We start from the raw sequence: 13,115 nt of genomic DNA on the forward strand, positions 1-13,115 counted from the left end.
AAGGTTTGCTTGTATAGTTTGAGCGGGTCAAGCCAACATGCACTGCCTACTTCGGATGCAATAGGCGCTATTGTTTTTGACTCTGGCCCACAATCTATTTCTGATTACGACGTGATAATTGAGCCTCTATCTCAGCTTCCCAGGCGAGTTAATAAGCTGCATTCGTTATATATGTCACTTCAATTCCTGCTGATGTTTTTATTCGGTGAACCCAGTTTTCACCCGGATCTGAAGCTGCGCGCAGCCTCGGGTTCTTAGGGGGCTCGTGTTAGAAAAATGTCGATGAACATGTTTTACAGCTACTAGATTCATGATAGGCTTCAGAGTTACAATCTGATTTTGAGACTGGGTCGTCTATTTCAGCCGTATGTGGTGACGGCATATTGCAGCATCGTGCTCAACCGAATGGACTACATCAGAAATAAGCAGAACGATATACGGGCTGAGTACCTTTCAGGGTTGTATGACGCTATCGATAGAGGTGATAAAACTGGTTCCGATGTCAGTAGCATGACGATTCTTCCCGCTTCGTTCACTGGTGGCCCACGTTATATGTACAGTCATTATCTCGATGCTCTGGCAATTTCACGCGTTTTTGGAAACCTGGCATTTTTGTAACTTTCACGTGTAATGCAAAGTGGCCTGAAATTTCTCGGTACCTGAAGCCTTTTCCTCACCTATCGCCTTCAGACCGAGCCGATATAGTCGCTCGTGTGTTCTACATGAAGGTCAATGAGTTTATAAACTTTTTAAAGGATGAGCGTCCTCTTGGCCATGTTCGCGGAGGTACTATTGCACACCCAGAATTGAAATTTCCTCTTTACTTCTTGAATATTACATGTTTTGTTGTTGCCAATTCACTGACACTATTCTCTTTGCATCCTGCAGTTTTGTATATGATTGAATTTCAAAAAAGAGGGCTGCCACATTGCCACACTTTGGTTTGGGTTCACTCCTCGGTTTCTGCAGCTATCAGGGACAATTTAGACTTCTACATAAGTGCAGAACTGCCTGACCCCAGAATTGATTTTCCTAGTTATACAGTCATATCTGCAACTATGATGCATGGCCCATGTGGCCTTGCCAATAAGCGGGCATCATGCAATCAAAATTTTTCATGTTCAAAAAAGTTCCCGAAGAAATACATTGACAAGACGTACTTTGATGACAACGGTCGTGCTCACTACCGTAGGCGTAATATCGGTATATATACAACGTGTGCCGGTGTCCACCTCGATAAAAGCTACATTGTTCCTTATAATAGGCTACTATGTATGACTTTTCAGGCTCACATAAACGTTGAATGTTGTGGTACGACGAGTCTCATTAAATAACTGTTCAAGTATATTTCAAAAGGTACCGACCGTGTGGCTGTTCGTATAGCAAAACCCATCGGCAGTGACAGTCGCCAGTCACAGCAGCAGACACAACCGGTTGATAAAATTAAAAACTTTATAGATGCTCGGTTCATTTGTCCTCACGAAGCCTGTTGGCGGATTTTTAACTTCCCGATTCATCATCGGGAACCTGCTGTCCGGATTCTGGCTGTTCATCTTGAAAATATGCAGTTGGTAAAGTTTTCGGGCAAGCAACCTCTGCGTGCTATTGTTGAAAACAACGAAGCCAAAAAAACTACTCTCACTGAGTGGCTTAATTATAATGCATCTGCAGTTAACGGAAGCCACCTTACATATTTGGATTTCTCAACCGAATTTGTTTGGTACGAGTCAAAAAAAAGTTGGCCGCGCAGGGCAAACCTAAAGAAACCATCAATTGGCAGGATATCGTATATACATCCCGCCTATGGAGAAGCATTTTTTCTAAGGAAGCTTTTGTGCCATCGAAAGGGGTGCAAGAGCTTTGCAGATATTAGAACAGTCAACCAGATCCTTCATAATACATACCGGTCTGCGTGTGAAGCAGTTGGGTTACTCGGTGATGATAGAGAGTGGTCAGTGGTACTAGAAGAAGCATCCGTATCTGCCACGTCATCTCAGTTACGCTCTCTTTTTGCGCACATTTTGTCTTATTGTACTGTTACGAACCCACTTGCTCTTTGGGAAAATCACTGGAAACTAATGGGTGATGATATACCGCTTCGTGCAGCTGCCAATTTAAATATGTCCCACTTGCATATAAACGCCGATGACCTACATAACTTTGTCCTGTATGAGGTAGAGATCCTTTTGAACCAGTGTTCGAAATCGATTTCCGATTTCGCATTACCGTCGCTGCCAGCTGACCTGCTCGCAGATTTAGCCAACCGTCTTATCATGGAGGAGAGAAACTATGATCGTGTAGTTTTAAATGCCTAACGCCTAGAACTCGAACGTCAAATGAATTTGAAGCAAAAGCAAATTTACGATCTTATAACAAGCGCTTCGTTGAATGAACAAACTGAACATGTATTTGTATACGGGCACGGTGGCACCGGGAAGACATTCTTATGGAAAGCCATAATCACAGCACTGAGATCTAGAGGTAAGATAGTTCTTGTTGTTGCATCATCTGGCATTGCATCTCTACTTCTACCTTCGGGAAGAACCGCACATTCTCGATTCAAACTACCGCTGGTCATAACCGATGAATCGATGTTCAACGTCAAGAAAAATACCCAGATGGCAACATTACTGTAGAACACATAACTTATTGTATGGGATGAGGCGCCAATGAATGATAAGCGCTGTTTCGAAGCTCTTGATAGGAGTCTTAGAGATATTTAAGTAAACACTGAAGAATATTTTGGTGGTAAGTCTGTGATACTTGGTGGTGACTTTAAACAAACGTTACCGATTCAGATAAAAGGAGGGAAATCAGCTATCCTTGGTGCTTGTATTACGACTTCACATTTGTGGCAGCGATTCAAGGTTTTCATACTTGCAGAAAACATGCGACTACTTAGGTCAGGGCTGACACCATCAATGAGGGTGAAGAACGCAGAATTTTCGAAGTGGTTTTTGAGGGTAAGAAATGGTGAAATTGGTGTGCCTGACACAGAAGACCCGTTGAATAGTTGTTGGGTACAAATCCCTGATCAGTTCTGTATTCTTGATGATGAAAATGGATTGGCAAATCTGATTTCTTTTATATACCCTCGTGAATTGCTGCAAAATCCATCCGCAGTCGACCTGCAGCAAAAAGCAATTGTCTGTCCCAAGAACGATGCTACCGATACGATAAACAGCTTAATCGCCGATATGATTGATGGTCCAGTTACAACTTACTGCAGCTATGACACTGCAACTCCACATGGAAATGACGTTGGTGAGGCAGAGTTGCTCTACCCTGCAGAATATCTAAATATGCTGAACTACCCTGGGTTGTCACCGCATGAGCTGCATTTAAAAAAGGGTGTACCATCCATTCTGCTTCGCAACATTAATATAGCAGGTGGGCTTTGTAATGGCACCCGAATGATAATTACGCAGATGTTAGCCAAGTCAGTGGAAGCCGAAATTATTACGGGCACCCGCGTCGGTGAGAAGGTCTTTTTTCCAAGAATGAGCCTTATCCAAAAGGAACCAACGTTGCCGTTCATTCTAAAGAGACAACAATTCCCGTTAAAAATCTCATACGCGATGACTATAAACAAAAGCCAGGGTCAATCACTCAACCAAATTGGAGTTTATCTACCAAAACCTCTATTCGGTCACGGGTAGCTCTATGTTGCGCTATCGAGAGCTACATCACCGGGCGGTTTGAAACTGCTAATTAAAAAACACGAAGACCACGGGCCTAACGTAACCAAAAATATTGTCTACACAGATTTTTTGTCCGCAATTACCTACTTCGAGGCAGTACCACCTGCCCGTTCCACCTGCTAAATAAGACCACAGCCACAAATGAATTATGTATATAGTTAATATATATTTATATTTAGTACTAATTATTTTTTTCCTTTTGATAGTATGGTACAAATAACGGGACTTGGGCAACTAATACCGGGTGATAGAGACAGAACAATTGCAGTGAGAATCTATCGTAAATGGGTGACTTACAGCTATCACAACCTGACTCCAACTGGTTACTATTGCATGTTTATTCAAGAAATGGTATTCACGTCTTACATCTCTATTAACATGTTTTCCTCTTTTATTTATACCGTCTATTTGATGCTTTTTACGTGGTGCAGAACTACCCTACGCTTGTGAATATGCAATACAGCGATAAGGAATATTTTGATGAACTTATGCACTTGAACAAGGTGTATGTGATAACAAACTTCTCGACTCATGCTACAACTCGGTGGGAGAAAATATTACCAGGCCCAACGACATTGTCGTTTGATCGTAACACAAATTTTGAAGAGCTTCAATTTTCAGACTATCCTGATCATTACTTCCAGTTTGTAGCTTATAATCAACTGCGTACACGCGTCCCCAGCACCACTGTTCTCGCTGGTATGTTTTGCATAATTGCATAATAACTTATGATTTAAAATTAAGTTCTTAAACAAACATTCATATGAAATGTGCGTGAACAGACTACATTGGCTGCATTGATCGCCTTGAAGACCCAGTGGTCATCGGAGAAGTTAACCATAAACAGCTTATAAGAAGAACAATCGACCTCACAAATCTTGAGTAAGTCATCATTTACCAAATAAAAAAAATAAATGCATTGTTTGGGATTTTCTTTATTTACTTTGCAAAATTTCAAACACAACAGCATTTATTCAATAGAATGTGTTAACGGGAATAGACTGACTTGCTTTTCGCAACACGAGTAACCGGCAAGAATTACTTCTAACAAAGAGCGAATTTTTTCCCCCTGTTTTTTTAGCATGTATTTCTAACTAAAGGTTTGGCATGCATTTGTGCACAGTGGTGACACAATTCAGCTAACTCTCTGGAACGAGATCGCAACTGCTTTTGACTCGGACGCATACGACGCTATGGAAAAACCAGTTGTTTTGGCAGTTAGCTCGTGTCTGTCTAAGCTTTACCGTGGTATCTAACAATTAAAAACACAGTCTTTGTAATTACTACATGTAATTGTTATGCGCCCATTAAAAACTTTATAACCATTTGTTGCCTGTTTTTTCACTTTGTTTTGAAAAAGAGGAACTCCAGCTTGCTTGTACCCAGGCAACACATTGTTATTTCAATCCACCAATACCAGAATTTAATGACTCGATAGATGAGTAAGCATTGTCTTTTAACCTAGCATCGTATGGCTTTTTTAAAAATACCACTTGCTGCTAATTTGCAGTGAATATTGGTGCAGCCACCGGGCGCGTTATTTGGCAAACCCACCAACTGTCCAGTTACAGAAGCAGGAGCAAACAAAGAAAGGAGAACCAGAAGAAGGGAGTCCAAAGAAGACAGCTAAGCGAAGTTTATTCCCTGAAGACTCCAAGAAAGGTAACGCTGGAGCAAAGAGAAAGTGTAGGAGGCTTCTGGCCTGATTGCAAGCGGGGTAGCGGGCACAATCAACAATTTTTTTTTGTTTGGCGACTGGAAGTTTGTAAACCAGGTTACTTGGTGCTGTTTTGCAAAACTTTTTATCCCGAACGTTAATCATGTATATGCTTGCTAGAAACTTGGTTTGTGTACTTCTATTTGTAATCCTTAGTTACTTTAGGGTGTAGATTATCGTTTTCTGTTAAATTCCTGATCCTTGGTTAAACAATTTGACCTGTAAATTATGGTTTTTATGTATTGGTGTATTTCTGCAAATTTCCAATAGGAAATGCAGTCTTTTAAGTGAATATGCTGAGTCAGGTAATTTCAGCATGTCTATGTAATTAGTTGCATTCTGTTTGTTGCCTTTATAGTCAGTATTTTCACATATATTAACTACTTCTAACGAATACCTATAACGTGCGAGGGTAAATTTTGAAGCGCTTTAAACTTTCCACATCGTTAGATTTATCAAATTTCTATCATACATGTCTAGCCGCGTAGCGCGTACCTTCAATCTTGTTAATATCGATAATGATACTAATAATAATAATTATTATTAGATAATAATAACGACGATAATAACGACGATAGTAATAATAATAATAATCATTTTAATAATAATACTAAAATTAATGATAATTCAGTTGGCCATATCTTTTAATCCGTACATCGAAACCATACGCTTTCTAAATGAAAAGTTATTAATTTTTCTCCAGCTTTCCAACGACATGTATATCATATATCTTATCTCAATAGCATACGTATCAAATTCGTGATTTATCATAAACTATTTAACGACGAAACTAAGCATACAAACATGCATAATCATATATACTCGAGCACTAGTCAGGGATACACTATTAATATATAAAAGATAGGATATGAATGCTCACGTATCAATATTGTGATTTAATATTGCAGGAAAGTACGTAGACGCAACAGAGATGATAAACACTAGTTTGACCTCACGAGCTATACCCCCGAACCATCCCATAACCTCCATAGCTATAACCCATAATTTTCTTAGCTCTATCCCGTTCGAAAAACCCATTTTGAAAAACATGCAAGAAGAACCTCGTCATAGTATTTTATGTATAAATAATAATAATACTAATACTACTAATAATAAGATTAATAATAATATTAATCTTAATAATAATAATAATAATATAAATAATAATATTATATTTAATAATGTAAGTAATAATACTACGGAGTAATATTGATATGTGTGTGTGATTAAGCCTAAACTCGCTCGAATTTATAGAACTTGTCTGATCCAGCATGCCATGCGATCGCATGGCTCCATGGTGTTTTTCCCATGCGATCGCATGGGTCGACTTTACAGCTATGATTGTTTAACTTACATTACCGACACACGTTTTTATTTATATATAATATTTAATCTTTATAATTAATTAAATATTATATTTAATTATCGTGCATAGTTGACTGGTAATTTTAGTTCCAATGACTCGTACGTTGTCGCTTGACCAAAGTCCCGGTTCCGGTTTCTAGAACGCATTTTCGTACGCTTAGAAAACTTGTATTTTACGTTTCTCGACGTGTACCTTTATCAATAATTAGACTTGATCATCGATAAACTATATTACTCGAAGTATAACTTTTACATTTGAGTGTTGTGGCCATTTCATCCTATAAATCGACGTCTCGTTATATATATATATATATATATATATATATATATATATATATATATATATATATATATATATATATATATATATATATATATATATATATATAATAGTAATATTTTAAATAAAACATTTTATAACTACATTAATATTAAATCTTATTACGTTTTAAATTATATATATATATATATATATATATATATATATATATATATATATATATATATATATTCATTTTGAAATATAAATTTGAAATATTTATTTACAATATAATATATAGTTTTTCAAAACTAATTATATTTCAAAGTTCATTATATAATTTATAATCGTTTCGAAATTATTATTCAGTAATACTTCTACCTTTTTGAACAATAAAATATAGTTGTAAATTTATAATACAAAGCTTTAATTAAGTTCTTCAAAATTCATACACAAATTATCTTATAAAATGTTTTAATAATAAAGTTCTTTTTAAACTGAAAATGTGTTTGTATGTTTGAACTAAATTAAATAAATAAAATAATTTTGTTTTCCCAAAATTAAATATAATTAAGAATTAAAAAGTTGAAATAATGGAAATTATTATATCATAAAATGATAAAAAAAAAAAAACCTCATATATAACACTTAACAGATTTCAAGTTTTTAAATTAGCGTTTGTTGGTGAAGCGTAGGATAAAGTCCAATGGTTAATTAAATGTATGAAATCGTCTTAATGTAAAATGACGATTTACTTAACTTATCGATATCTATTATCTAAACTATCTATATTCCATAATTTCACTTTCGTATTAATTAATATGAAAGTTAATGATTATCGTATCAAAAGTTACAAGGACATTATTGTGAAGCATGAATTAGAAATCAAACAGGAATCTCCACTAATCCTTGTCTAGTTCCCGTTAATTGACACATTTGTTCTTACTTGTAAATCACTTTACCATTTTTCGAATGTTGTTAAAAAAACAGATTTCATAAATCACAGTGGACCTCACAACAAAGACCCGTAATCATATCACAATGTATCTGATAATTCAATCATTTGATATTATCTTTTAATTTCCATCGGATAATATATTAAACATATATTGAAACAAATACGTTCATGTAAAGTATTATTCATCAAATACTTTGTTAACGTTTTCAATTAATATAACTTTATATTATATACATATCTATATACACATAAATGTTCGTGAATCGTCGAGCACATAGTAAACGGGTAATTGATTACATGAATATAATTCCAAACTTTTCGAGATTCAACATTACAGACTTTGCTTATCGTGTCGGAAACATATAAAGATTAAGTTTAAATTTGGTCGAAAATTTTCGGGTCGTCACAACTTTCGAGGCCTTGTTTCGAAAAATATTTGGGACAAACAGCCTACGGCGGTTTGCCAACAGATAGATCTCGAAAAAATACACGACTTAAAAAAACGGTGACTAAATCAGAGCTACGAGTCAAAAGATACGATAGATCTAACATTTTGGCCAAAGACGAAAAACACCAAGCACCACGAACCGTCGGTGGTGTTTGGTGAGTGGTGTGAATTTTCTAGGAAAGATGTCTTTTTCGTAATCTAGACGACCTCGAATGGCCGTTTTAGGGTGCTCTTGAGAATTTCCGCACAATCTGAAACCAAAGGTTATGCGCCGCCAAATGGTACTCCATTTGGCAGCGCATATTAATGATTTAAAAAACATGTTTAATGAAGTGACATTAGACTCAAAATTATATGAGTTATACATAATTACATTGTGAGTGATATAATAAGTCTTAAAACTATATATACCATGCTAAGTCATGTATACACAAAAGTAATAATACGATATATATTGAAAACGTTCAAAAAAACATTAATAATGAGAAAAATGTCTTTTTTGGCATCCTGACGACCTCGAATGGCAATAAAATTTCCAAGAGTCTTGATGTTAGGGTCGTTTTAGGGTGATCTTAAGAATTTCAACACAATCTGAAACCAAAAGTTATGCGTCGCCGCCAAATGGTACTCTATTTGGCGGCGGATATTATTGATATAAAAAGCGTGTTTAATGAAGTGACATTAGATTCAAAATTATATGCGTTATACATAATTACATTGTGAGTGAAATAATATACCTTAAAACAATATGTACCATGCTAAGTCATGCATACAAAAAGAAATAATATGATAGAAATTGAAAATGGTCAAAAGAGCGTGTAAACTTAAACATAAAAAAGGCAAAATTGAAGGCTTTCGAGGCCTCGTTTTGAAAAATATTTGGGACAAACGGCCTTCGGCCATTTGCCAACACATAGATATCAAAAAAATACACGACTTATAAAAAACGGTGAATAAATCGGAGCTACGAGTCAAAAGATACTATAGATCTAACATTTTGGTCAAAGACGAAAAACACCAAGCACCACGAACTGTCAGTGGTGTTTGGTGAGTGGTGTGAATTTTCGAGGAAAGATGTCTTTTTCGTAATCTAGACGACCTCGAATGGCAAGCACGTTCTGAGAGTCTTGCTCGTTGGGCCGTTTTAGGGTGCTCTTGAGAATTTCAGCACAATCTGAAACCAAAGGTTATGCGCCGCCAAATGGTACTCCATCTCACGGCGCATATTAATGATTTAAAAATCATGTTTAATGAAGTGACATTAATTTCAAAATTATATGAGTTATACATAATTACATTGTGAGTGAAATAATAAGCCTTAAAACTATATATACCATGCTAAGTAATGTATACACAAAAGTAATAATACGATATATATTGAAAACGTTCAAAAAAACATTAATAATGAGAAAAATGTCTTTTTTGGCATCCTGACGACCTCGATTGCAATAAAATTTTCGAGAGTCTTGATGTTAGGGTTGTTTTAAGGTGATCTTGAGAATTTCAACATAATCTGAAACCAAAAGTTATGCGCCGCCAAATGGTACTACATTTGGCGGCGCATATTATTGATATAAAAAGCGTGTTTAATGAAATTACATTAGATTCAAAATTATATGCGTTATACATAATTACATTGTGAGTGGAATAATAGGCCTTAAAACAATATGTACCATGCTAAGTCATGCATACAAAAAGAAATAATGTGATAGATATTCAAAATGGTCAAAAGAGCGTCTAACATAAAGAAAAATTAGGTAAAATTGAAGGCTTTCGAGGCCTCGTTTCGAAAAATATTTGGGACAAACGGCCTACGGCAATTTGAAAACGGATAGATCTCGAAAAAATACGAGACTTAAAAAAAACGGTGACTAAATCGGAGCTACGAGTCAAAAGATACGATATATCTAACATTTTGGCCAAAGTCGAAAAACACCAAGCACCAGGAACCGTCGGTGGTGTTTGGTGAGTGGTGTGAATTTTCGAGGAAAGATGCCTTTTTCGTAATCTAGACGACCTCGAATGGCAAGCACGTTCGGAGAGTCTTGCTTGTTGGGCCGTTTTAGGGTGCTCTTGAAAATTTCAGCACAATCTGAAACCAAAGGTTATGCGCCGCTAAATGATACTCCATCTGGCGGTGCATATTAATGATTTAAAAAGCATGTTTAATGAAGTGACATTAGCCTCAAAATTATATGAGTTATACATAATTACATTTTGAGTGACATAATAAGCCTTAAAACTATTTATGCCATGCTAAGTAATGTATACACAAAAGTAATAATACGATATATATTGAAAACGTTCAAAAAACATTAATAATGAGAAAAATGTCTTTTTTGGCATCCTGACGACCTCGAATGGCAATAAAATTTCCGAGAGTCTTAATGTTAGGGTCGTTTTAGGGTGATCTTGGGAATTTCAACACAATCTGGAGCCAAAAGTTATGCGCTGCCAAATGGTACTCCATTTGGCGGCGCATATTATTGATATAAAAAGTGTGTTTAATGAAGTGACATTAGATTCAAAATTATATGCGTTATACATAATTATATTGTGAGTGAAATAATAGGCCTTAAAACAATATGTACCATGCTAAGTCATTCATACAAAAAGAAATAATGTGATAGAAATTCAAAATGGTCAAAAGAGCGTCTAAAATTAAAAAATAGGCAAAATTGAAGGCTTTCGAGGCTTCGTTTCGAGAAATATTTGGGACAAACGGCCTACGGCGGTTTGCCAACGGATAGATTTCAAAAAAAATACACGACTTAAAAAAAACGGTGACTAAATTGGAGCTACGAGTCAAAAGATACGATAGATCTAACATTTTGGCCAAAGACGAAAAACACCAAGCACCACGAACCGTCGGTGGTGTTTGGTGAGTGGTGTGAATTTTTGAGGAAAGATGTCTTTTTCGTAATCTTGACAACCTCGAATGGCAAGCACGTTCGGAGAGTGTTGCTCGTTGGGCCGTTTTAGGGTGCTCCAGAGAATTTCAGCACAATCTAAAACCAAAGGTTATGCGCCGCCAAATGGTACTCCATCTGGCGGCGCATATTAATGATTTAAAAAGCTTGTTTAATGAAGTGACATTAGGCTTAAAATTATATGAGGTATACATAATTACATTGTGAGTGAAATAATAAGCCTTAAAACTATATATACCATGCTAAGTCATGTATACACAAAAGTAATAATACGATATATATTGAAAACGTTCAAAAAAACATTAATAATGAGAAATATGTCTTTTTTGGCATCCTGACGACTTCGAATGGCAATAAAATTTCCGAGAGTCTTGATGTTAGGGCCGTTTTAGGGTAATCTTGAGAATTTCAACACAATCTGAAATCAAAAGTTATGCGCCGCCTTATGGTACTCCATCTGGAGGCGCATATTATTGATATAAAAAGCGTGTTTAATGAAGTGACATTAGATTCAAAATTATATGCGTTATACATAATTACATTGTGAGTGAAATAATAGGCCTTAAAATAATATGTACCATGCTAAGTCATGCATACAAAAAGAAATAATATGATAGAAATTCAAAAAGGTCAAAAGAGCGTCTAAAATTAAAAAAAAAAAGAAGGCAAAATTGAAGGCTTTCGAGGCCTCGTTTCGAAAAATATTTGGGACAAACGGCCTACGGCGGTTTGCCAACGGATAGATCTCGAAAAAATACACGACTTAAAAAAATCGGTGACTAAATCGGAGCTACGAGTCTAAAGATACGATGGATCTAACATTTTGGCCAAAGACGAAAAACACCAAGCACCACGAACCGTCGGAGGTGTTTGGTGAGTGGTGTGAATTTTTGAGGAAAAATGTCTTTTTTGTAATCTAGATGACCTCGAATGGCAAGCACGTTCAGAGAGTCTTGCTCTTTGGGCCATTTTAGGGTCCTCCTGAGAAATTCAGCACAATCTAAAACCAAAAGTTATGCACCGTCAAATGGTACTCCATCTGGCGGCGCATATTAATGATTTATATGCATGTTTAATGAAGTGACATTTGACTCAAAATTATATGAGTTATACATAATTACATTGTGAGTGAAATAATAAGCCTTAAAACTATATATACCATGCTAAGTCATGTATACACATAATTAATATTACGATATATATTGAAAACGTTCAAAAAAACATTAATAATGAGAAAAAAGTCTTTTTTGGCATCCTGACGACCTCGAATGTCAATAAAATTTTCGAGAGTCTTGATGTTAAGGTCGTTTTAGGGTGATCTTAAGAATTTCAACACAATCTAAAACCAAAAGTTATGCGCCGCCAAATGGTACTCCATTTGGCGGCGCATATTATTGATATAAAAAGCGTGTTTAATGAAGTGACATTAGATTCAATATTATATGCGTTATACATAATTACATTTTGAGTGAATTAATAGGCCTTAAAACAATATCTGCCATGCTAAGTCATGCATACAAAAAGAAATAATGTGATAGAAAATTCAAAATTGTTAATAGCGCGTCTAAAATTTTTAAAAAAATAGGCAAAATTGAAGGCTTTCGAGGCCTCATTTTGAAAAATATTTGGGACAAACGGCCTTCGGCAGTTTGCCAACGGATAGATCTCGAAAAAATACATGACTTAAAATAAATGGTGACTAAATCGGAGCTACGAGTCAAAAGATACGATAGATCT

The 13,115-nt window shown here is 35.7% G+C and overlaps 1 protein-coding gene across 1 annotated transcript; it reads left to right on the forward strand.

Annotated features, from left to right (window-relative positions):
- Positions 1 to 405: 405 nt before the first annotated feature.
- Positions 406 to 2,315, forward strand: LOC139854862 (uncharacterized). The gene is made up of 4 exons (XM_071844138.1): positions 406 to 579; positions 639 to 786; positions 889 to 1,272; positions 1,357 to 2,315. The coding sequence occupies exons 1-4, from the start codon at positions 406 to 408 to the stop codon at positions 2,313 to 2,315; spliced, it is 1,665 nt and encodes a 554-aa protein (XP_071700239.1).
- The last annotated feature ends 10,800 nt before the right edge of the window (positions 2,316 to 13,115 follow it).

Source organism: Rutidosis leptorrhynchoides, chromosome 6 (genome assembly GCF_046630445.1).
Source record: "Rutidosis leptorrhynchoides isolate AG116_Rl617_1_P2 chromosome 6, CSIRO_AGI_Rlap_v1, whole genome shotgun sequence".
Taxonomy (NCBI): Eukaryota; Viridiplantae; Streptophyta; class Magnoliopsida; order Asterales; family Asteraceae; genus Rutidosis; species Rutidosis leptorrhynchoides.